Raw genomic sequence first — 26,718 nt, forward strand, 5'->3', positions numbered from 1 at the left:
ATTCAGCAACTTTTATCGTACCATGGTTTGAACTTTGAATGGAATATAAGAAAGAAAAAGGGAGAAAGATAGATAAAATAAAGGGAAAATAGTAAGGTTAAATTACGGAAAAAAAATCAATGTTTAGGTAATTATAACAATACTCCTCAACTATGAATCTTCTTACACATCCACCCACTCTTGCAGTGTCAAATTTAGTGGAATATTTTACAGTTTGTACCTTTTTTATCCATTTGAGCTCCACATTTTGAAACAAAATGATCATAAAATATGTCAATTGGCTTGTAAATATCAGATTGTGGTGCATAAGAAATTGCATTTTTTCACAAAATGAGTACAAACTAAAGAACATTCCACGCAATCTAGAAAATTATGTTGAATTTGACACCACAAAGGCATACGTGTAAGAAGATTCATAATTGAGGATGGTTGGAACTACTCAAACATGAGAGTTTTTTCGTAACTTGACTTTATAGCAGGGTGGCGTAATTTACCAAAAAAGAAAAGAGGAAAAAAAAAGAAAAAAAAAATAGAAGATCTTAACAACTGGCCATATATTCCTTTTCGTCTCACTTGGTTTCAATAAAATTGACAGCTCCTCCTTCAATCAATATTAAACAATTTGAATAACAAAAACAAAATGAAACAGGAAATAGTGAATTTGCAACTTCAAATAAAGTTTTTTTTTTTCTTGGAGCCAGGATTTTAAGTCTGCCGACTTGATTATAATTCTGAGGGGGCTGTAATGCTAGCCATACACAATTTTTTTTTTTTTAATTTATATAAAATAATACGAATTTTTATAAATTTACGAACAATGTGGATTATGCTGTCATGGCATTTGCAACAAAGACAGATTCCAGGAGGTTTTTCATTGATGAATGAGAAATTAATAAATATTTCTGTATGGAAAAATAATGGGTTAAAAGTCATTGAAATATGGAGAGGTGTTTCGACACATTCGATCGAAAAGGCCCCGAAAACATAGGAGATGCCCTTAGGCATGCTCTTATATTCACGTGCATGCTTCATAGTTCATAAACTAAAGTGATCTACTCACCCTTTTCTTGTTCAAAACCAACATGACATACATAACATAAAAAAAAAAACACGAAATAAATAAATTTCGAAAATTCAGCATTTTTAGAAATCAGAGCACCGCCCCATGGCGTGGGCACAATTCCGTTAATTTGGAGTTTAATTTCAAGATAATTAACCTAAGTACAATTTTTGAGTCCATAATAGCGTTTAACTCACCGTTAGAGACGGAGTTATTATTAACTGGCAGATGGAGCAAGGCACTCTGGCTCCGGAGCAACCTCTGCTCCTCCAAACCCGTTGGATTGTTTCTTATCGAAGCCCCATAACTTAGCAGATTTGACATCGTCTAGAGCCATTTGCCTAGAGAACTCCACGTGGTCATACTCGAGCGTCGCTTTCCCTCCAAACTCAGTTGGCAGATTGTCTACATCGAAATACGACCTCATCAATTCCACACTCTCCTTGTTCTTCGGGTACACAAATTTCACCTTCTGGAATGTTTTCGGGTCCAGAAAGTATTTCACTACCTGAAATTTTTCAGACACGGTAGTACTAAGAAGTCTTGAATTTTTTTTTTCGTTTCGTTTCGGTATATATTGAAGAAAAAATGTGATATCAAGGATTAAATGAAAAACCGAACCTTCCAAAATGCTTCGAAAATGCGCGGAGGGCTGTAAAGAAACGCAATGCCTAGTCTCTCGGGGTAATGGTTTTGCAGAATATTCACGGTATCTTTTGCAGATTTGATCGAGACGTTAGTGCTTAAAGACAATCCTGTGAAGTCGATTAGCCACGCCATTTGTTCTTGCCCGTCTTGAAGATTAAGTATAGCATTCTCAATCAGATACACCAGATGTTTAATATTATTATCCAAAGATGTCGTGTTCTGAAAAATGTATACAAACATTTGAAATTGTCACACCCCTTTCGACTTACAAGAAACCAAATTAATTTAAATAAATAATCGAATAGGGTACCTGCATTCCTGGTCTTAGTATAAGAACAGAACGACCTTGACGGTCACGAAAATTTGCTCTGAATACTTTCCCGGTTTCACCTTCATCCGCAATCTCATGCTAGCAACCATTGTATAATACATTTATAGTTAATTTAAGTTGACCAGAAAAAAAAAATCGGAATAATAAAAAAACTTTGTCTCTCTTATTACCCAACGTATTTCTTCGGGTTTAAAGCTCGTTCTCCATCTCAATGTCTCTTCCAACATTTTCTTGGATTTATCGACATTCCAACTTCGAGCTTCCAAATATCTCTTCAGACATGCGTCAGTGCAGAACTGCAGATTTCGGCCCGACAATGGTCCGAGAGAAGCTTTAAGCTCGTTGAACTGCCAAAAGAGAAAAAGAATCGTCAGATCATCAGAGAATATGCAGGAAACTTTGTAGATTATATTTTAGCACATGAAGAATGGCGGTGTAGGATAAAACATCTTATTTTAGGATCAATCAATAGTCAAATTACATGTGAAATTATTTAGTTTCGACAATATATTTTTATTATTATTACCTTGCGTTCTTGCTGCAGCTCAAGACTCTCACCGTCGTGTGGTGAAGTAGTACTCTTTCTGAAAAACATCATAGTTCCTCTGCGCTAATGTTATCGAGCGAGCAACTCAGCCAATCTATCACTAAATAATCGGATAAGCCCGTTTCAGTACAAAACTATGAATCAACATACGAGACTATTCTGAAACACGGTATTAACATTTATTTGAAATACATGTAGCTGTGGGAACAGCAACAGATGCACTCTTGTATTTAATCATTAGTGTCGGAGAAATAGATGTCGTGTTGCAATACGACTAATACAAGGAGATCTTAATTCAGATACCGAAAAACCCAAAAGTCAACTCAGATACGGACTCGTGCACACACGATCACACAACAGATATACGCAATTAAATGTAATTTCGATTCTGTATATTATTCAGTTTTCGTTTCTGATACAGGTCGGGGGTTCAGGGGACCGATTTTTCTAGCTAATCGTGTTCCGAAAATTAAACGCCTTAGAAACAAAAATTGTTTATGAATTTCCAGAATTATCATTGATTAATTTTCAAAATTAGAACTCTTCAGTTTCTGCAACATATGTTCATGTAAATATACATACATTTTCTGATCGAAAATCCCCAAAAATCAGAACTTTGACTTTGATGAAAACACAGAGATTTAAGCATCGGTCGCAATATTGTCAGATTTCACTTAACCAGCAATCAATCACCCAAACAATTAAGATGAAACAACAATCAGGATCCGAAAACCCAAAAACCCCAAACCCGAAAACAGATCCGAGTAACAAAACCCAGCCCAGTTTACATACATAGCGGATACAGGGTTTTCAAAACCACGATTACGCACGAAATAAAACATTTAATTAATTAAAAAAAAAAAAAAAGAGGTGGAACGAATTAATTACCTTCCCTTTTGCAGAGAGAGAAATTGAGATTGGAGATGAAGCTACTAATCTTCAGGAAAATGTCATGCAGATTCTCTCTCTCTCACACACACAGTCCACAGAGTGTGAATGAGCTCCACAAATGTGGTGTGATTGTGTGAACTTTGACCTGCGTCTGTATGTATATTGTGTGTATATATATGTATATATGTATATGTGTGTGTGTATTGTGTGAAATAATTACTGTAATCTGGCAAATAATGTGGCAAGCGGACAACAAGATATTTTTCATATTTCGTTACGGAAAAAGTCTAATTAATTATTATTTTATTATTATTAATTATGATTTATTAAAGAAATGTATTATTAGTGTCGTGGCCATAACACCTGAGTTATTCTATCTTCACAGGCCGGGTCACCGTTGAGAAATCACAGACGTATCCTGACCGTTGGATCTTATATTCCGGACAAGACAGTATAAGAAAGCTGTAGCGTTCCAGCTTCTCAGCCCTACACGTGGCAAGTTCTCCTAACAAATGGCCCATTTGTTACTTTTTTCTTTCAAGTACAAAAAGTTAAAAATCATAATGCATTAATTATAGGGTAAATTACAAACACCCCCCTGAGGTATGGTCAAATTACAAAAAACCCCATCTTGTTTGGATAATTACATCTACCCCCCTCAACTATGATTTTTTCTTACCTTTATGGTGCCAAATTCAACATAGTCATCTAGATTATGTGAAATGTGCTCTAGTTTGTACTCTTTGTGTAAAAAATACAGTTTCCGATGCACCACAAACTGATATATACAAGCTAAAAATCACATATTATGGTCATCTTGCTTCATAATGTAGAGTTTGAATAGGATAAAACGGGTACAAAAGTGATAATATTCCATATAATCTCGAAGATTCCACTAAATTTGATGAGTTGAGGGGTGTGGTTGTAATTATCCAAACAAGAGGGGTGTTTTTGTAATTTGGTCATACCTCAGGGGGTGTTTGTAATTTACCCTTAATTATATAGATAACATGTAGAATTTTTTTTATTTTTTTATGTTTGATAAGTGGAAAAATTATTTAAAATTATATATGAAAAGGAAAATCAATTTCATCAAAAGAAAAGGAAAATCAATGAAATTATATTATATATTTGAATGGGTTAGAGAAGAAAGAATAAATATTGTTAATTAGTATTGAATGTCATAAAGTCTAATTATTACACAAACTCAAACGTCTACTCTTTTTGGAAAATAAATGCAATCACAATGACATAACAAGCTTGAAAAATAATTACTTTTTCTCTTAAGTGATCAATTTATGATTTCTATTATCATTGAAAATACTTCCCCCTTACAATTAAATTTATCAAAAATAAATAAATTGAAGGTACCCTAACAATCAATTTTGTGAACCCCATTAATGCATTTATTAATGCAGTGACTAGAGAAAATTTTATTAATTTAGCTGAATATTTAAATTATCGCATTAATAATTTAACAAGTTCTTGCCCAGTCAAGATCGGAAGAAATTATTAGTCAACGGAGATTATTAATTTATTGAGTTTATGAGCTCGTCTCTTTTGGCAGACTCGAGCTCGGACTCGTCGAGTTCCTTCTTTTTTGACTCGAGTTCGAGCTCGTGTCCATTTTGTCGAGTTTGAGATCGAGCCCGAGCTCATTTTGTTATTTTTTTCCCTTTTTTTAATTATTATTATTATTATTATTATTATTATTATTATTATTATTATTATAATATTAAAAGAATTACAAAATAAACAATAAATTGTAATTATATATATATTTTTAATATTTTTATTTATTTATGTAATATTTATATTATTATACATTATTTAAAAAAAAAATAATAAATAAGGTTTGCGAGCCAGCTCGTGAGCTAACGAACAACTAAAAACTGGTTCGAGTTCGGCTCGTCAGAAAGCTCGAGCTCGAGCATGTGTCCAAATTCGAGTTTTTTTTGAGCCGGCTCAGCTCGTTTACCACCGCTATGCATAGGGTTTGGTAAGTCAGTACCAAACCTAAAAAACAAGCTAGCCCACGAATCCCCTTGTCAACGGTCGTTAGGTCGAGCTTGTCACACATGGTTAGCCTAGTGTGGTTTACATCTCTCGTATGGTTTGCAAGCTATTATACGAGAGTGTAGGTTTACCCAGTGCACCTATATGGTTGGCTGCGGGTTCCTGCATTACCAAAAAAAAAAAAAAAAATAGAAAGCATATTTCCTAAAGCATAAAAGTCCATACATGAGAAACTTCACCTAATTGACCCATTTTATATTCCCCCACTTTCTTTTCTAATAAAATTGAAACGTAAGATTTGGTTACAACTCCCAACTTTATTAATTCCATTTCGTGTGCTTCCACTATCCTAATATTAGTCATGTCATCACTTTCATTGGATATAAAATATAACAATAAAATAAAATATATATATATATATATATATATATATATATATATATATATATATATATATATATATATATGTATATATATATATAATTTTATTTTTTTTCATTGAACATGTAAGACACAAACTCGAATATTCAACACCTAATTATAAGATTTAAAATACCAAAATTTATAGTCAATTAATTAGATCTTTTGGGGCATCAGAATCAACGAAGAAAAATGGGAGTATATTCCATTATGCTTTGTCTAGTGGATCTAGATGCTCTTCTTGAAATTGGCCTATTATCGACAATCACGAATAATATATGAGACTTTTCTTCTTTCTATTTTTCAATGTTTTCTCCATCTAAATTAAAAATTATATATAAATAATTAATGTACGAGTCTACATTAATTATTTCCCTATGGGACGAAATCAAACCAATCAGATGATATTTAGCACCTATGGAAAAGAAAAAGAAAAAAAAAAAAAATCGGAAGTGAAACCAATCCCAATCCCATTTTAAAATAAAATTAAAAAAAAAACACAAAAAAATTGGAAAGAAATAAATATTTCAAGCTCAAAAATTTCCGGATAACAATTGACGGGATTCATATTTCTTTATAATAACATTTCAACACTAGCAGAGATATAAACAAATTTGTAAATTCATATACTTTTGTACTCAAATTCAAACTGTATTTATTCATCATTTCAAAACTTGTACACAACTAAAAGTTTATTTCACTACCATATTATGGGAAATGAATTATACGCAGAATAAATCGAAAATTAGTTTATTAAAAATTAAAAGGAATCCAGGCGGATTCGAACCACCAACCTCTCAATGCATCATAGCAATTGAGCGCTCTACCAAATTTGAGCTTATAGATTCATCCATCAACACGTGGCATACAACAATACTTTATAATTTATTCAATTACTTTGAGATAATTAATTAAAATACCAAACCTCATAAACAAATCAGTATTTTTTTAACAAATTAAACTATCTTATCTTGTTGCTCGAAAAAAAATTTATCTTATCTAGAGATAATTAATTTAAATTTCACAACAAATTATCTCAATATTGTGTAATCTATTCTTTTAATATAATTTAATTACCAGTAAAACCTATTCTACCAATAGAAAACCAATTCTTTTAATATTCTCGTAATCTACTCTTTTAATATCTAAAATTTTCTTGAGACGGCAATTCAACGAGCTACATACATAATATAATTTCCATTTTTAGCACAATAATAAAAAGAAAATTAATAATTATGAAGATTCCAGGATTGGTATGAGATGTAATCCCAGTAAAACAAATTCTACCAATAGAAAACATGGGAAATACTGATTTTAACTTTTAAAAATATACAGTAAATATACCAAAGCATATAACCTGGTGCACTCCCCACACAAGGTAGAAAAGCTCAATTTCTTCGATCAATCACCGATTTCCTCAGTAAAATTTCACCCATGTAAACTGCCTGGTAAATAAACCACACTTCGGTTTCGGTTGCAGCAGACAATAATTATATTCCATTAATCAGGCCATTAAACCTCCAAGTTGTTTAAGTAGTCACTCCAGCAGGCAGTAAGCAAAACAAGATCTCAAAACACCTCTGGATTGTGCAAAAGCTCAAAAAGTAAATTTCATGTCATACTAGTAAAACTCATATTAATCATTCTTTAAACAATAGGACATAACAAAAAAGTTCACCGCAACACCAAGTATGCAAATAATAAAAAAAAAAAAAAAGAAACAAGGGACTGAAAGTTCATCGACAACCAAGAGACGAAGAAAGAAGAAAGGAAGACACATCCACTTGAAACAAACTAACTACTTGTTGATTAAATACATCGAGATTCGGTAAAAATTGAACTGATAAATATTCCTTGAAGCTTACTTGAGTGTAAAAACCAGCCATGGAAGACTCTTGCGGGGTAGAGGTTCGAACAGGGACTCCAAGGCATCACATCTGGACTACAAAAATACACAAACCGGCATCCAAAAGTTGAATGTACAAACATAAAGCCACCTCAGGTTCAGCAGCAGGGTAAGATCATGTTATAGAGGCAGCAGCTTCTACACGGACCATCAGTTACTTCACGAGCGGCATCAATAAACCGAATAGTCCCACAGCAGCATTACCATTAAGATCAACAGACAACCACCAGAGAACTAGAACGCCGCTGATTCTATTATAAACAATGTAACTTTCAACCTATACCTATACATGGATTATCAACTAGCAGCAGCAGCCTCATCGATATATCTATCGAAGATAACAATCCACTAAAACAGTTCTAAATAACGACATTTAGAAAAATAAACGAAAGATACAACAAAATCAATTCGGACATATATACCATCAAATTGCTAACAAAAAATTCAACAAACAATACTTAAGAACTTCATATTTGTTGATAGATTCACGTTGACTTCTTGTGCAGGAACGATGCCAGTTAGAGAAATTCATTGATTAACTAGAGTTTTAACAACACGGACTTTTGTTAGAGACAGCAGTTACCCTTTTAAATGTGATACCGGCGGTATTCAGATGGAGTGCCATAGTTTAGCAAACGCAAATCTTAACTTTTATGTAATAATCAGGAAATTCTGTAATCAGATCTGTGATGAAGGGTTCTGACCTCAAAACTTTGATTGTATTAACCAATCGTGCAATATACCCCAAGAATAGTGTCATTTTTGGAAGATCCAATTCAAAACAAGATGACAAGACAAACAATTTGAGCGATTGGTTAAATGTTATGGTTAGAGATACTAAACTAACGCTGCAATATCAAATAAACATGAGAAGTAAAATAAATTTTAACAGTGCCAATTTGTACCTTTCGATGAGTAGGTTTCCCAGGAGGCCACAACTACTTGTGGCGCATTTGAATTAAAATTGATTGTGATATTTCTGCTTGTTTGACAAAACAAGCCATTGAAGACCGCTGGAGATTTGATTGGACGGATCGCTGGAATTGAATTGAACTGCGGGACGTTCGAGTACCAGACAAAACAAAAGAAAAGACACGACACACACAGGGGGAGAGCTGGGCGAAAACACCATGCCTCTCCCCCAAAAGAAAAATATCTTTTTTCATTAAGTGGTGACCTGCCATGCGAGCGCACCCATCATGGCAAAGGTCATTCAGACAAGACATCACCTCACATTCACATCTCTCTATTTTTTTCACAGACACCACACTCGGCTCTCTTTTCTTATTACATAATTGCTACCTCACCAATAACGAATATAAAATATACAATATTATTAAATAAATAACAATAACTTCCCTTTTGAATCAACCAATCGATCCATAATCTCGTAGATGCGTCGAGCATGATTATACCACTCTGAAAAGGCTAGGCGATGGTACTACCATTCAGCAAAATATGCATCCGCTTACATATTTTCCAGATCCAGCAAATTCCGATCTTCTAGAACTGCAGAATCACATCATAATTAGCACAGCTAGGCTCAGATAGAATGAAATTGTGTAAATAATTGGTAAAAAAAATCAGATCCAAATTAAAATTCACCTCATCTGCTCTGTTAATCATCAGATAAACAGAAAACCAAATCAACCCAAAAAAATATACAGATAAACAGCAGATGAAGAAAGCAGATAACAAAAAAAACAAAATAACCAAAAAAAAATACAGGTGAAGAGCAGATCTATCAATTTACCTCATCGAGATGTTGATACCGCGTCAGATCTAGCCGAATTCAGCCGGTTCGTCGGTAAATCGGAGGAAAATAGGCAGAGAATGGGAAAGGTTAAAATCCATAACCAAAAACGTAGATCGTTTTCGATCTACGCAATTATCGAACACAAATAAACTAAGAAGAGAAGATCTGAGAGGAAGATGAGCTCTGCCGAAAGAAGACGGCCGGAGAAATGAAATGAAATGAAAGATATGAAATTTGCAAATGTGGCTAAAAGATATTTATCGAGGGGGTGTGATGATCCAACGGCTATAAACAATACCTTGGGCGGATATTCACGGATGGATGCGCACGAAAAGAGGGAAATTTGACTATTATATAATAAATAAATATATATAACAATAAAATAATTAATTGTATATAAAGGTTGGGTGGAATAATCGGACGGCTGTGATTAGATCCTGGCGTGGGAAAGGTTCTGGATGCGCTTCTTTGACGGGAACGTGCCGCAACTTGCAACCTTAGGTCGGCTATTTTTTCTGCATTTTCATTTTAGTCCTTTACCTTTCCTGAAATTACGGTCCGACCTCAATTGGAGGCTTGTGCGAATACTTTCATTTAAACCCTAGATGAACCATTGTTCGTTTTGTAAACTAAACATAATAAAAACTGATTTATGATTCCTAGCTAAATTTATTTTTGTTCTATACTTTTAACTAAATTTATTAATTATATATAGAAACAGAAATATGACAGCATACATTTATATTCAGCTATCATCAACATGAACAAAAAGATGGTCTCACAAATGAATATTTCATAAATTCAATGGAACATAATTTACAAACTTTGCAGATCAACATCATCTGGTAATAAAAACAAGAAAAAGGGAATCCAGGTGGATTTGAACCACCAACCTCTCAATGCGTTTGTGCAATTGAGCGCTCTACCGTATTTGAGCTTATGAATCCATCCGTTAATCAGCACATAAATTAAACATAAAACACGATCGCCGGGATAATTTTCAATTAATTAAAATGACAAAACTTAAAATAAAATATCGATGATAATCTTCAATTAATTAAAAATGAAAATACTCAAAATAAAATATGCATGTTCTTTCATCTGTTCATCCAGATAAAACTGAAAATAAATATCCCATAACACAGTTAAAAAATGCCTTCATGCAGTTAAAAAATCAAATATGTTTCACTTAAAAAAATCAAATATTTTCTTCTAAAATACTTTTTTTCCGCACATAAATAATTCGACTCGTACAGTATTTTACTATTTCTCCCCAAGATAGAAACAAGCATCACTCCGTTGTCAATTTTACGAGATTCTTTTTACCAAACACAAGCCTAAAAAATGTTCAATAAAAGAAATGAATCACATGAATACACATATTCAATGAAAATAAAAACAGAGTTATATCTATATATCAGAAATCTGCTGCTGATTAATAAAATTTCATCATAGGTAAAACTATCAAGCATTTATACTAAACTGAAGTACAAAATATATACAAGATATTCATTTAACGTTAAACACGAATGTATATCTATTAAACAAAACCTGGAGATTCATCCTTCGGTAGAATTAGCTTGTTTCCTTCCATAACTCACAATTTCTAGAACAGTCAAGACCGCAGAGGTCGCCGCCAATTGTATACTTCATGGTAAATTCACATCCTCGTAAAATACCTCTGAAGGAAAATGGACTCCTATAAGAATAATAACAAGCCAACTAGAGCAGGATGTAAGCAAAACAAGAAATAATTTAATCATTGGTTAGGCAAAGCAAAAAACAATGCTCATCAACAATTATATATATTTATTGAATACTGAAAATGTATTCATATCTATTTTGTGACTTCAACTGAAACATCTACCTCCAATAGAACTTCTTTATGCAATGATTCATATAAAGAAACAAGGGTTCATAAATTCACCAGCCAAAGCGAACAACAAATTGAAAAACAACCATTCCATTATAAACTATACCAATAGGATGCTGAAAAGAAATTCTTCCGAACTACTTGAAATGTATAATTTAACTGAATTAGTTCCTTGCAGCTTACTTGACAATAATCACAACCATTCAATATTCTCCTGAGGCAAAACGCCAATGGAAATAGCACGAATACAACCAGCACACAGGCCAATCTTCAACACAAGGCACATGAAGCTCAGCGGCAAGACAAACCATACCAACACATCAGATCTCAAGAGAAGCGTCAGAAGTGGCAATTTCAACACACCAGACGGCAAGCGTATATCAGGGACAGCATCGGCAGCAACAAGTAAACATTTTTACCATTCCATGCAAACAGCTACAAAGTCTTGGGCATCGACTGGAAAGCTCAACCTCTAACGAGTCCTCATACCTCTAACAAGTCCTCACATTCTGAATCACTGCTCTATTACAAAAATGCTATAACTTTCAAACTACACTTGGATGGAGGCTGTTCAATAAACAGAAGCTGCCCCACCGCATATGGAGGAAAATAACTAAGGTACATCAGAATAATAGTAAATAAAATGACTAAGAAAAATACAGTAAAAACAATACAACAATACTTTGTTGGAACATATATATAAAAAGTATACAAGTACTGTATTTAGCTCTTGAAATGAGAGGTAAGCCATTATATCGATTTAGAAATGCATGTGTTATGAGTTGTGTTGGAAAATACAAATGATTGAAATCAAGAATGTTAACTTTTGTTAAAAGTCGGAGAACGTGATTGAGGTTTAGCATCTGCACTTTCATTAGATTTAAATGGATGATAATTGATGATAATTAGCAACTTACAAAGAACAAGGTGTATAATATCAATGTAGAAACCAGCTGTACGACTTGTTAATCAGATTACCTGGATTCTTAACCTAAAATGAATAGTTTTCAATACTAATTTCTTAAATCAAAAGGATGAAGTTGATGATCTAGTACTTCTGTTAATACTCAAATACATCCAATAAAAAAGTTGTTATTTTTGTCACAACAATAAATTTAAATAGATGATGAAACCCTAAATAATTTGGATTACGAAGATAAAATTACGATTATTAGCAATAATTTGATGAAGTGATCGTAAATTACTAGAAAACTAAATAGATCAAAGGAGTGTCTAGTACCTTTCAAGAGGTGATGATTGAGGAGACAAAAAACCTTGCTTGCACACAACTCTCCCTTGCGAATAATTTGGATTGTGTTTGCGCTATATCTTTACTCTTTAATGGATTGTGCTATTTTTGTTCTTTTATCATTGTTGTAAACACAACCCAATAAAGAGTATTGAGATTTGATAGGATTGATTGCCGGAATCGAGCTCTAGGTCATGCGGAATAAAGACTAAATACGAAACACAAAAGGCAAAAAGACACCACACACAGAGGGGGAGAGCCGAGCAAAACCCCGTGCCATCTCCCCCTAAAAGAGAAATATTATTTTTATTAATTGGTGACCTGCCATGCGAGCGCACCCATCATGGCAAAGGTCAGTCAGACAAACCTCTCTTTTTTTCACAGATACCACACTCAGCTCTCTTTTCTTATTACATAAATATTACCTCACCAATAACAAATATAAAATATGCAATAAAATTAAATAAATAACAATTAACTTCCCTTACAATTAATCAATCCATCGATTGAGGTCCACGCGGACGCAGATGCAGGCTACCACCAAACCGGTGACACGATCATTCCAGCATCAGTTTCAAATGGAAGAATTGTAATCCAAATGAAATTTTCTGTTCCAAAATATTCCAGCTAATAAACCTGCAAAATTGCATAGAAATGAGAATTAACAAAGAAACAAAGGAATATATTTAAACAAACAAACCTAAAATAATTAACAAATAGATCTAAATCAGAAATCACCTCATCTGCTCAGCAAATCATTATTTGTAGTAAGAAAAATCCTTCGGTGATAGCAGATCATTGGACATACAATTAATAACCGCTGCAATTGAAAAAAAAAACATTTAAAAATATGCAGAGAGAACGAAATCGACCAAAAAAATACAATTAAACAGCAGATCTATGAATTCACCTCGTCGGTATGTTCACACCACATCGGATCTACCCAAATTCAGCCGATCCGGCTGTAAACCGGAGGAAAATCGGCAGCAAAACGGAAACGCTGAAAGCCATAACCAAAACGTAGATCGTCTCTCGATCTACACGATTTCCGACGACGAGAAACTAAGAGGTGAAAATCTGAGGGGAAAATGAGCTGCCGGAGATCGAAGGCGGCCGGATAATTGAAATGGGAGATATGAAATGAAAATGTGATAAGGGGCTATTTATCGATGGGGTGTGATGATCCAACGGCTGAGAATAATAGCTTGGGCCGATATTTCATTGACTAATAATAATTAATAAATATAATAATAATTAATTGTGTATAAAGGTTGGGTGGAATAATCGGACGGCTGTGGTTGGATCCTAGCGTGAGGAAGGTTCTGGATGCGCTTCTTTGACGGGAACGGGTATGGAGGGACAGTTGTGTTGCGTGCGTTAACTTGCAACATTTGGTCGGTTATCTATTCAGTATTTTCATTTCAGTCCTTTAGCTTTGCTGTAATTATTTTCTGACCGCGATTTTTGTGTGTATTAATTTACCTAGAAATTGTCATGATTCGGGCTGGCCCATCACCAGAACTACTCCATCTTCAAATTAATTGTTTATTTTTCTTTTAAATTAATTGTTAATTGTTGTTGAATTTTTTTTTTATCATCTATATATAATATAAAAAGAGAATCTATGCCCTCAATGATTGACATGTGGCAAATGATGATGTCATTTGTCAAAATTGCTTAGTTGGAGTTCAATTGATTAGGTGGATTCTTCAATTGATTAGGTGTCATTTTTATTTATGGATGTTTTTAAGTTATTTCCTATTTTACATTTACACAATCATTTAATAATTACCACATGTATATATATTATTTCCAAAGTTAATATTTTATAAATTCGAAATAAAAAAATATTATTTATATTTTCAGTATTTCAAAATATATTTATTGAAAAAAATTCATGAAACTCAATTTTTTTTACGAATATTCAATAATAATACTTCAGAATTTTTTTTGTTTTTTAATATTCAAATATCAAAATAAAGGAATATAATTTTTTTTTAATTTCCAATATTTTGGAGTATTCGATTATTCATTCAATAAAAAAAATTATTTTGATATTGTACTGTTTAATGAATATATAATATTTTTTGTTAATAATAATTTGAAATTGTGTATTTCTATTATACGTTCAATCAACTATACTGGATTACTTTATATAAATTTGTTTTTTTAATTTTATTAATCTATATGTATCTAATATATAAAAGATGAATTTCACCCTTATTTGATTGATATTTGGCAATTTCAATTGATGACATGTCCTCAGTTTCATTGGACATTTCATTGGTGAAAATAAATCATAAAAAAACATGTCATCATTAAGTTATTTACATCCCATCATTAATTAAGTTAATTACATTAATTATGGCATATAATATTTTTATAATATAAAAATCTACTACTTTAATATGGAATATATTAAAATAATTTTATTTGATATATTTATCTCCAACTATTAAATATGCAACGTATATCTTTTTAATTATGCAACACATTATTTAATGTCAAATAATTTCAAATTCAAATAAATAGGTCTTTTCCTATTGCTTTTAATGTTATTGATTTTATTTCCATCCTTAATTCATATTTTCTTTTTTCATCATACAAATACAACTATATAACCCCTACAATTTCATTCATCCCACACCATTCAAAAGCTTGATTTTTTTCTCTTCTTTTTTATATATTGCTTCGTCATTGTGTTGTTAGAATCTAGCCATTTCTTTTGTAATAATTATCGTATTTTTGTTTATGTGTATATTTTTTTTTTCAACTCTTGTCTACATTGTTGTTGACCAACAATTAATAATATTATGTTTTTCATTTATGATAAGTGTACTTTTTGTATTTATAACTCTTACTATCTTTATTAAAACACGAGCGTGTATTTTTTACGACCCCATCATTTGGGTCAATTCAGCCCCATTTTTTTATTTTTTCAATTAATCCTGTATTTTTCTGTTTCTGTCTTTTATTGCAGGATAAAAGTGAGAAGATATTCAAGGTGGGATTTAAAGATTAGCGACCTAATGCTCCAGTTTGAATACTTTTATGTATATAATTTCTTATGTGTTCATTTTTTTTATCATGCAAATCTTGGTCTAGCAAGTGGCAACCTATATTTTAGTACCAAAGACTAAAATACTCTTAACATTTTATCCATATCTATATCTATATAATATATAAATTGAAACCCTCATACCTTAAAATTACGAAATGTGTCATCCATGTAAGCATCCATGTAGGAATCATATTGATCGCCCATGTGTCAATATAAATTTAATTCATTTGAATTAATTATTAAAAATCTTATATTTTAATATAACTTATTACTATCTTATATCCTAATTTTTACTATTTATTACATCCTATATTTACACCAATACATATCAATTATTTAAGGAAAAATATATTACTCATATATGTAATATATTTTAATATGAAGCTAATTATTAAATAATTAATATAATTAAGGAAATTATTTATTTAAAACATTGACAATATATTCATATACGCCACATTGATTCATTCTCAATTTAATTCGTTGATTTTTATCCATGTATCATTTTTCATTTTTTTTTTCATAATATATAATTTTCACAATGTATTTTTTCATTCGAACCCTATTTTATTTTTAATCTGCAACTTCCTTTTTTCAAAATTCTGACAATTTTTTTTTTATATATATTAATGTTCCGATTTATGGAAATAATTTAATTAACATTTAAGGTACAATTCAATCTATTTTTGTTTAGTATTTTCTCACATTCATTAATTATGGAACATAATTATCCAATTATTTAATATATCTATTTTTAGGAATTTGATGATTATGCCACAACTATCATTGACTATATATTAATTATTACATAAACCACAATTTTTTAATTGATTTGACCATAATCAATCATCAATCAATCAGTAAAAATTCTCCATTAATTACTTAATTATATTAATACCAATAAGAATATAATTGCGTAATTTATCTACATCTAAAAAATCTTCTTATATTCCATCCGAAACACTATAAATATTCAATCATTTGCATTCATTCACATCACCGACGCACCAAACCACACTATTGTTTACACGTTTTTTTTTCATCGTTGCTATTTTCGTTTGACTTTTTTCTCAGTCTGTTAAATATTTGATCTTCCTTCTAATATTATTATGTTGTTCATGTTGATAATGTTTACAATGTTATTCGTTGTTATTCTATTGTTATTATGTTGTTCTTCTTGATATTTTTAATTCACCATTGTTATTTCCGTTTGATCCTCTTATTCCTGTTAAATATTTGGGTCTTCATTATATTATTATTATATTATTCTTTTTGATAAAAATTTCAATATTATTCGTTGTTATTTATTCGTTTGTTGCACTTTTTTCCCCTTTTTTGGTTGTTATTTTTGATTGATATTGTTATATATTATCATTTGATCTTCGTGTTATATAGATATTGAAATTGTTATTTTGCTAATGCTTCTGTTGTATTGTCTTATTTTTTTTTTTTTTGCAATGTTTTGATTACAATTTTTTGTTGTTTGTTGCTTTGATGTTGTAAATATATGGATATCATCAAGGTGTGTGTATGATTACAAGATTGTTTTCAATGAAGAAAAAGTTAATGATGAGTTGATTTATATGGACAGCTGAATCTAACAAATAATGTTATTAAATTGATGAATGTAACAAACACAATGTAATTCAAAAATTATATCTTTTATAATATGGTATTTTTATGTCTTTCGATACATGCCAATTTATTTTGTTAAATCTTATTTTGTTTATAGTGAACATTTGTAAAAACAATTGTGTTAAATTTCTGATTTCATTTTGTTTAGTTTTACATTTTATTATAAATAATTTAATATTACTTACTATGCTTATTCAAAAGTTTTTTTAATCTTTGTTTTTATGAGTAAGTCTTGGCATCATCCCATTACGTATTAATATTTGTTTAGTAATAATGAAAACAATTCAAACTACTTCATTTTTAATAATTTATTTTATTTCTCAAATAATTTATAAATCCTTCTTCAATCTTCCATTATATTGCCTACTTATCTCCTCATATTTGATAATTATTTACTTTCTTCCATTATATTTGACTAATACTACTTGTCTTCGTATTAGTCTTAGTATTAGTTTTAGTATTAGTATTAATATTAGTATTATTATTCGTATTAGTATAAGTATTAGTCTTATTATTGGTATTAGTATTAATGTTAGTATTCGTATAAATATTAGTATTGGTATTAGTATTAGTATTAAAATTAACATTAATATTAGTATTAGCATTAATATTAGTATTAGTATTACTATTAATATTAGTATTTATATTAGTATTAGTATTAGTCTTAGTATTGCTATTAATATTAGTATTAGTATTAGTATTAGTATTACTATTAGTATTAGTATTAGTATTAGTATTAGTATTAGTATTAGTATTAGTATTAGTATTAGTATTGGTATTAATATTAGTATTAGTATTAGTATTAGTATTAGTATTAGTATTAGTATTAGTATTAGTATTAGTATTAGTATTAGTATTAGTATTAGTATTAGTATTAATATTAGTATTAGTATTAGTATAAATATTAGTATTAATATTAGTATTAGTATTAGTATTAGTATTAGTATTAGTATTAGTATTAGTATTAGTATTAGTATTATTAGTATTAGTATTAGTATTAGTATTAGTATTAGTATTAATATTAGTATTAGTATTAGTATTAGTATTGATATTGGTATTAGTATTCGTGTTAGTATTACTATTAGTCTTAGTATTGGTATTAGTGTTAGTATTAGTGTTAGTATTAGTATTAGTATTAATATTAGTATTTTATTAGAAGTAGCATGGACTATTATACTTTGCAATTTGGACAGTTAGGAGTAGAGGTGGCATGGACTATTATTACGTCGCAATATGAAGAATTAAGATTAGATATGGCATAAAAATATCATCAAGCCGGAATAGACGACAAATATTACTTGCAATATTGGCTACTAAGAACTTTTTAAGGGAATATGAATTTACATCATAAAAATTGTATATTGTGATTCAAATACACATCTGTTATTAGTATTAGTATTAGTATTAGTATTAGTCTTAACATTAGAATTAATATTAGTATTAGTATTAATATTAGTATTATTCTTAGTATTAGTCTTAGTATTAGTATTATTATTCGTATTAGTATAAGTATTATAGTCTTATTATTGGTATTAGTATTAATGTTAGTATTCGTGTAAATATTAGTATTAGTATTAGTATTAGTATTAGTATTAGTATTAACATTAACATTAATATTAGTATTAGCCTTAATATTAGTATTAGTATTACTATTAATATTAGTATTCATATTAGTATTAGTATTAGTCTTAGTATTGGTATTAGTGTTAGTATTAGTATTAGTATTAGTATTATTATTAGAATTAGTATTAGTATTAGTATTAATATTAGTATTAATAGTATTAATATTAGTATTAGTATTAGTATTAGTATTAGTATTAGTATTAGTATTAGTATTAGTATTAGTATTAGTATTAGTATTAGTATTAGTATTAGTATTAGTATTAGTATTATTATTAGTATTAGTATTGGTATTAGTATTAGTATTAGTATTAGTATTAGTATTAGTATTATTAGTATTAATATTAGTATTAGTATTAGTATTAGTATTAGTATTAATATTAGTATTGGTATTAGTATTGATATTGGTATTAGTATTCGTATTAATATTACTATTAGTCTTAGTATTGGTATTAGTGTTACTGTTAGTATTAATATTAGTAGTAGTAGTATTAGTAGTAGTATTAGTATTAGCATTAGTATTAGTATTAGTATTAGTATTAGTATTAGTATTAGTATTAGTAATAGTATTAGTATTAGTATTAGTATTAGTATTAGTATTAGTATTAGTATTAGTATTAGTATTAGTATTAGTATTAGTATTAGTATTAGTATTAGTATTAGTATTAGTATTGGTATTAGTATTGATATTGGTATTAGTATTCGTATTAATATTACTATTAGTCTTAGTATTGGTATTAGTGTTACTGTTAGTATTAATATTAGTATTAGTGTTAGTATTAGTATTAGTATTAGTATTAGTATTAGTATTAGTAATAGTATTAGTATTAGTATTAGTATTAGTATTAGTATTAGTATTAGTATTAGTATTAGTATTAGTATTAGTATTAGTATTAGTATTAGTATTAGTATTAGTATTAGTATTAGTATTAGTATTAGTATTAGTATTAGTATTAGTATTAGTATTAGTATTAGTATTAGTATTAGTATTAGTATTAGTATTAATATTAATGGATGTATCATAAGAAAGAGCGTATTAGTGTTTGTATTGGTATTGGTATTGGTATTAGTATATGTATTGGTATTTATGTTGGTATTAGTATTGCTATAAGTATTTGTATTGATATTGGTATTGGTACTGATATTGGTTTAATAATGATATTAATATTAGTATTGATTTTTTTAATATTAGTATTAATATAGTATTAATAATAATGTGAGTATTAGTTAGGGGTGGGCATTCGGGTCGGGTCGGGTTATTCGGGTTATTCGGGTCGGGTTATTCGGGTTTTTTTCAAAAAAAATATTACCCGAACCCGACCCGAGATAACCGGGTACCCGGCAACCGGGTACCCGGTTATTTCGGGTCGGGTTCAGGTCGGGTTCGGGTTTTCCTATTTTTTTTTTTTTTTTTTTTCATTTTTGAAAAATAAATAGTAAAATTTACTTAAGATATATATATATATATATATATATATATATATATATATATATATATATATATATATATATATATATATAGACATACAGACATATATGTATATATATACAGACATACATATATATATATATACAGAGATACAGACTATACATATATATAGACATATACATACATATACTGCATTACACATACATATACTGATATATATATATATATATATATATATATATATATATATATATATATATATATATATATATATATATAAAAAAAAAATAAAAAAAAAAAAAAAAAAAAAAAAATTCAACCGGGTACCCGATCGGGTAACCCGGTAGGATTTCTAATACCCGGACCCGACCCGGTTTGGGAGCACCGGGTACCCGAACCCGGAAAAAACCCGGTTTCATAAAAAATTACCCGACCCGGTCGGGTAATACCCGACCGGGTCGGGTTATACCCGAATAACCCGACCCGAATGCCCACCCCTAGTATTAGTATTAGTATTAATATTAATATCTGTATTAGAAGTAACATGGACTATTATACTTTACAATTTGGACAGTTATGAGTAGAGGTGGCATGTACTACTATACGTCGCAATATGAAGAATTGAGATTAGAGATGGCATAAAGATATCATCAAGGCGGAATAGACTACTAATATTACTTGAAATATTGTCTACTAAGAATTTTTTCAGGGACTATGAATTTACATCATAAAAATTGTATATTGTGATTCAAATACACATCTGTTATTAGTATTAGTATTAGTATTAGTATCACTGATTGCATTTGAACAATGAAAAATGTGTATGTTACTCGCAAAGAGAGTTATAGGAGATGTCAATGGATGTGCTGTAAAACAATACTTTGATAATTAAATTTTGATAAAGATCCGAGCGTATTGGACGAGATAGTTGTACCATTTGGATCAGATAATGTATTTTATTTTATATATCACAATTTTTATTTTTTTATATTTTCTTTTATCATTTAGTTTGTTTATATTGGTACTTAGGTAAAATGGAAATGATATATGATTTAAATTTTTTAGATGATATCGTATTATATATCAACTATTGACTATTTAAAGTTTTCGTTCGATTATTTTATATAAAATATATTTTTATTTTTTTATATTACCCCATGCATCGCATTTAACATCCTCTTTTCATTCATAAATGTGTTTGATTTACCTCATCGGCATGTTTAAGTCATTAAAATTTTGTACTTAAAATTGATCCCCGTGCATCGCACGGGTGAGTTACTAGTAGGAATGTAATAAATATTCTTCAATGTTTTAATAATGCACTAATTATCGTTTCCTAAAATTTTCTTCAATGTGAATTAGTTAAGAGGGAATTAGTGGATGGCATGAAAATGATGAGAATAATTTTTTTTTCTAAAATTCATGTAGAGTTATCAGCTTTCTTAATACATGCGCATCAACTCAAATCGACACAAAAAAAAATCTCAAATCGACACTTATTTTGAAACGACGAAAGTACATTATTGTGGTCAATTTGACAATAAAGTGTGTAATTGAATCTGATTCGTATTTACACATGTCGATTTTGGTTTGTGTTATAATCAGTCTAATCAACGAGTCTGACCCGATGGATTCATTAATTTCTTTCTAATCTACGTCTATGATTGATGAAGTTTTGATATAGATCGGTGAATCGTTATTTCACATACAAATTTAGTTGAACCAATTGTTGTCCACCGAACAATCTGAAAACATTTGATACGTGCATATATACACTACTAAATCGCTTACATTGACGACGAGTCACCCAACGATCGACTAATTTATAATTGCAATCGAAAATGTCTTTGAAAGGACCGATTAAGGGTCAAGATTTATAACTTACGTCGAAAAATATCCGCGGAACAACATTTGAAGTAAATAAATCTCCCGTTCAGCTCGACTCGATTTGTTTACGCCAAATCTAAATCGAGAAAATGACAATATGAAAGTCCATATCTTGGGATGGTGATAGTGGAGGAAGAAAGCTTTATCCACAAATTCCCATAACATCAAAAAAGCTGAAAAACCTCTGCACATTGCTTGGAGTGGAATGAAAGCAAATTATTCCAACTCTCTATAATGGTTTTCATCAACCTTTCTCAAGTAAATTTATTTATTTTTTCCCATCTCACCAAACATTGACACAAACTTCTCACCAAAATTTGAAGCCACATTTGCATTCATTCCCTTCAATGAACTAAAAACACTAAACAAAAACCAAATAACTTCTCTTCATTCCATATCGAATTCAAATTATCGACGAAATTCGAAAAAAAAAAAAAAAAAAAAAGAATTGTCATGGCGACGAAATCGGATTTTGCGCAGAAGCTGCTCCAAGATCTTCGCATGCGGAAGGAAAAGATGGCTGCACCTCAAAGTTCAAGTCGGCAGTCAAGCCAAACATCTAAAGGTAAAAAAAAAATACGGATCATTTCAAAAAAATGTAAAAAAAAACACGTTAAATACAGTTTACGCTGCTTTTAGAATTGTAAAACGTAATTTTTCGAAAACTAGTACGATTAAAGAAACTTATCTGTCACTGATTATTGTTGTCTTTTCGTTCGGTGTTATTCTTCTGTGCCTGAAACTCTTATATTGATATTTTAGCCAACTACTCGTTAGATATTCAACTCGTTTCAAATAAGTAAGTATGATATTAAGTAGCTAGACATTTTAGCAAAAACTTCGTCGCAAAAGTATCTTAATTTTTTTTACAATGTACCATTTCTCGAATTCTGAACAGTTATGCAAGGAAATCCCGGGCAGACTTCCAGAGGTTCTCGACGAATAAATTCACTAGAATCAGTAAGTACTAAATCATAAGAATGCCTCAATGCTGACATATATATATATATATATATATATATATATATATAAAATAATCAGCTAACAGTTTTCTCTCGTCCAGACCGGTTCTAAAATTGGAATAACGAGAACAAGGTCGAATGGAATCAATACGAAGGAATCTTCAAATCAGATGGTTCTCTACAAAAATCAGCAAGCTTCCAAACATGTTAAAGATCTATCGATGGCGATAGCATTTGCATTCGAAAACACGGCAAATCGCAAAAATATTAACTCTTCCACCGCTAGCCCGCTCGTCGATTTCATCAATAGATTTGGCCGGAAAATGGAAATAACCACCACCTCTCAGATTCACATCACCGAAATATCGAAAGGCGTTCAGAAGCTAAACCAGATTCTACAAGCCTGCTCCGACAACGGATTCAGCTTCAACAGAAACTCGATCGAAATCGGTAAAGAATTGTTGAAGGGCTCGATCGACTTAGAGGAGTCTTTACGCATGCTCGTTAGCTTTCAAGAATCCTCACAGTCGACGAGTGGGGCCCACAAGACAAAGAGCCATCTAAAGTTGCTCGATGAGGATGAGGACGATCAAGAAAACAACGATAAAATAGCCGATCAATGGAAACTGGAACGTCCGAAATTCTCGTTCGATAAACCATCGAAGAAAAAGCGACAGCTGGCTTTATCGTTTCGAGAAGAGGAAAAATTTAGCAACTCGATAATGGTTCCTCATAAAGGCTCTACTAGCTGTGTCGAAGATTTGATTTTTACTACACGAGTGGAACTAAACAATAGCTCGAGTTCGTCAACGTCCGCAAAAGAGAAGGGGAGAATATCGAATGTGGTAGCTAAACTTATGGGGCTCGAAGAACTTCCGTTGAATCAAGATTCCGTATCCAAGAAAATTGATTCGAAGGAGAAAATTTCAAGAAAAGGCAATCAAAAGAAGGCAACGATCACGAACGATACCCCACCAAACGGAAACTCGAAGCTTCAACTAAATGGATTTCAAAGCTTTGCGGATAAAGAATTCCCAACCAAACAAAAACGGCCCCTCGTTCAAGAGCCGGTGCTTAAAAGAACCGAACATTCCAAAGGACAGCAGTTACAGAAGCAAAATTTGCCGGCCAAAAAAAATCAAGACCAACAAGTGGAATCCATAATTGCTTCGAAATCGAAGAAAAGTACAGCATATGTACCTGGTAATAACGGAAGATCCATGAAAATTGCTGAAAAGATTCCCATCAAAGATCCACCGAAGAGAAGGCATCATCAAGATTCCGTTCCCATGGTTGATATCTCTCAAAAGAATGCATCCAAGAAGGAGAATTTCAAGAAAGAAGATCAAAGTCGTACTTCATATACGAGAGCACCACAGTTTGTTCAAGAGAAGCCAATCGAGATATATATATCGGCCCCACAGAAGAAGGCCAATCTTACGAAAGTTCGGAGAAGTGAGATTCCGCAAAAGACTGATGCACTGATGACAGCTAGACGAAACTCAACTGCGAGTCAATCGACAAGGACTGTAAAACAGCCAGCTGCCATTTTGAGAGATTTGAAGCAACAGATGCGCAACAAAACCCGTAGCTCTAGAGAAAACGAAGAACAGAGTAACAATGAAACGAAAACAGGCACAATTATCTACAATGAATCAGAAAAGATCGGCGAACCAGTTAACGAACAAGAGAAATTACGAAATGAAGGTGGACAGAGTATCGTATTAAACCGTTGTGCGGCGGACGAGTTTCGAATTCAAAACATACAGAGCACGCAAACTCGTAACGACAAAGTAAGTTCACGAAATAATTTGAACAGAGTTAAACTAAAGTTCGTAAACTCCAAAATGCTTATAACTTATTGTTTTTTTTTTTTTTTTTTTTTTTTTGCAGTGTGATACTATAGCCCTCGATTTTGAAAAAGTTGCGAACGATCTTCCGACATCGGAAAGGCATTGTGCACTTAAGGATGTACGAGAACTCGAACAATGTGATCAAAGCTTAGGTAAGTACTTATCCGATAACACAAGATTTGTTTCTCTCAATTTTTTTTAAAAATCCCGTATTCGTATTTGCTAACACTAGACCACATGACAAAAACACAGAACTCGATAACAACCGTTCAGAAAAACACGAGTACAAGCAGCAATTGTTCAGACAAGAGCAACTGACGGAACCCGAGAAAGAACTAAAGGAAATCGTAATAAAAAGCCAGCAGTTCCTCAGTACATCGGAGGCGCTTTTCAAGCTCAACATTCCACTCAGCTTCCTCCACGCCACAGACAACGACGAAGTAGTAGTTGTATCGGACAAGAAGCTCGTACTAGACTCCGCGTACGAAATAACGAAACGGAAGGCAAGGAGACACGAAATCACGTACACGAAGAGTGCCGTTAGTTACTACAAGGTGAGGTCGTTAGACGATATGGTGAGGCAGTTATGTAGAGATTTGGAAATGCTGAGGCGATACGGTGGGAACGACGAATGCGGTGATGTGGCTGCCAGCCTGTACAACATGGTGTGCAAGGATTTCTGTAGTGAGTGTAGTGATGTGAACTGCATGTGGGATTTTGAGTGGAGCAGGATGATGTGTGTGGTTTCGGAGAAGGAGGGAGTTGTCGGAGATGTCGAGAGACACGTGTTCGATGCATTGGTTAACGAGATCGTGAATGATCTCGTACGTGTTGTTGATACTGTTTCGGTTTGATTTTTTTTTTGTAGCATATACAATTCAAAGCAAGTATTTGAAGGCAAAAAGGAAATGGGATTTTGATTTCGTATGTAGTGGTGAGATTTTTCATGCAAATGCATATTTATGTATGATTGAATCAAGAATGTGAATATGAAATTTGCATGTGAATTTTTTAAAATTTTAATTTGGGTTTCGTGTGGATTGGATTCTACTACTTCAACAAGTGATTTTTCGGATGTATGAAAGCAAGAATATATGAGCTAACAGATGATTCTTTCCACACAATGTATACACACAGAGTGCAAGAAATTTTAAAGGGAAAAAAAAATATATCATTCGGTAGATCCAAGAATGAATTGTTCGTGTGAGAAAAGAAAATGTTTACCTTTCTACCAAAAAACGAAACTCGTGCCGAACGAATTCTCCATAGTCGAGAACTTGAAAACGTATTAAATTATAGATATTAACGAATAGATAATATAAATGAATTTTATAAATATACAAGCCGTCTTAGCTCAGCTGGTAGAGCGCATGGCTTTTAACCATGTGGTCGTGGGTTCGATTCCCACAGACGGCGGATCTTATTTTTGTTTCTTAACTTGTCGGTTGGGCTTTTCAACTTAAAGAGATAAATAAATTTGTCTCTTTAACTCAACATCAAATCCGATGTCGTCCAGCGGTTAGGATATCTGGCTTTCACCCAGGGGACCCGGGTTCGATTCCCGGCATCGGAAC

At 31.3% G+C, this 26,718-nt stretch overlaps 2 protein-coding genes, 2 long non-coding RNA genes and 2 other non-coding genes across 7 annotated transcripts; 3 read left to right on the forward strand and 3 right to left on the reverse strand.

Annotated features, from left to right (window-relative positions):
* Nucleotides 1-1,097: 1,097 nt before the first annotated feature.
* Nucleotides 1,098-3,720, reverse strand: LOC105963191 (uncharacterized). The gene is made up of 6 exons (XM_088812849.1): nt 3,475-3,720; nt 2,566-2,686; nt 2,210-2,386; nt 2,019-2,117; nt 1,682-1,927; nt 1,098-1,568 (listed from the first exon to the last, which is right to left on the reverse strand). Exons 2-6 carry the CDS (start codon nt 2,635-2,637, stop codon nt 1,278-1,280), a joined length of 885 nt encoding a protein of 294 aa, XP_088668975.1. The 5' UTR covers nt 2,638-2,686; nt 3,475-3,720; the 3' UTR covers nt 1,098-1,277.
* A 3,393-nt stretch (nt 3,721-7,113) lies between these two features.
* On the reverse strand, nt 7,114-9,939 carry LOC105963193 (uncharacterized). 2 transcript variants are annotated; one of them, XR_016029759.1, is made up of 3 exons: nt 9,573-9,939; nt 7,779-9,328; nt 7,114-7,493 (listed from the first exon to the last, which is right to left on the reverse strand). It is a non-coding gene; the product is annotated as an uncharacterized LOC105963193 (long non-coding RNA). The 2 variants fall into 2 exon arrangements; XR_016029760.1 differs by having other exon boundaries at nt 7,779-9,319; nt 9,573-9,899.
* A 1,536-nt stretch (nt 9,940-11,475) lies between these two features.
* On the reverse strand, nt 11,476-14,071 carry LOC105963194 (uncharacterized). The gene is made up of 4 exons (XR_016029761.1): nt 13,608-14,071; nt 13,436-13,517; nt 12,689-13,333; nt 11,476-11,965 (listed from the first exon to the last, which is right to left on the reverse strand). It is a non-coding gene; the product is annotated as an uncharacterized LOC105963194 (long non-coding RNA).
* Nucleotides 14,072-22,464: 8,393 nt separating this feature from the next.
* LOC105963316 (uncharacterized) lies at nt 22,465-26,067 on the forward strand. The gene is made up of 5 exons (XM_088812843.1): nt 22,465-22,894; nt 23,228-23,289; nt 23,393-25,084; nt 25,185-25,296; nt 25,397-26,067. The coding sequence occupies exons 1-5, from the start codon at nt 22,783-22,785 to the stop codon at nt 25,996-25,998; spliced, it is 2,580 nt and encodes an 859-aa protein (XP_088668969.1). The 5' UTR covers nt 22,465-22,782; the 3' UTR covers nt 25,999-26,067.
* A 420-nt stretch (nt 26,068-26,487) lies between these two features.
* TRNAK-UUU (transfer RNA lysine (anticodon UUU)) lies at nt 26,488-26,560 on the forward strand. Its single transcript has one exon. It is a non-coding gene; the product is annotated as a tRNA-Lys (tRNA).
* Nucleotides 26,561-26,645: 85 nt separating this feature from the next.
* On the forward strand, nt 26,646-26,717 carry TRNAE-UUC (transfer RNA glutamic acid (anticodon UUC)). Its single transcript has one exon. It is a non-coding gene; the product is annotated as a tRNA-Glu (tRNA).
* Nucleotide 26,718: the final 1 nt, after the last annotated feature.

The sequence above is a fragment of the Erythranthe guttata genome, chromosome 14, assembly GCF_056151865.1.
Source record: "Erythranthe guttata isolate IM_541 chromosome 14, IM_541, whole genome shotgun sequence".
NCBI classification, from domain to species: Eukaryota; Viridiplantae; Streptophyta; class Magnoliopsida; order Lamiales; family Phrymaceae; genus Erythranthe; species Erythranthe guttata.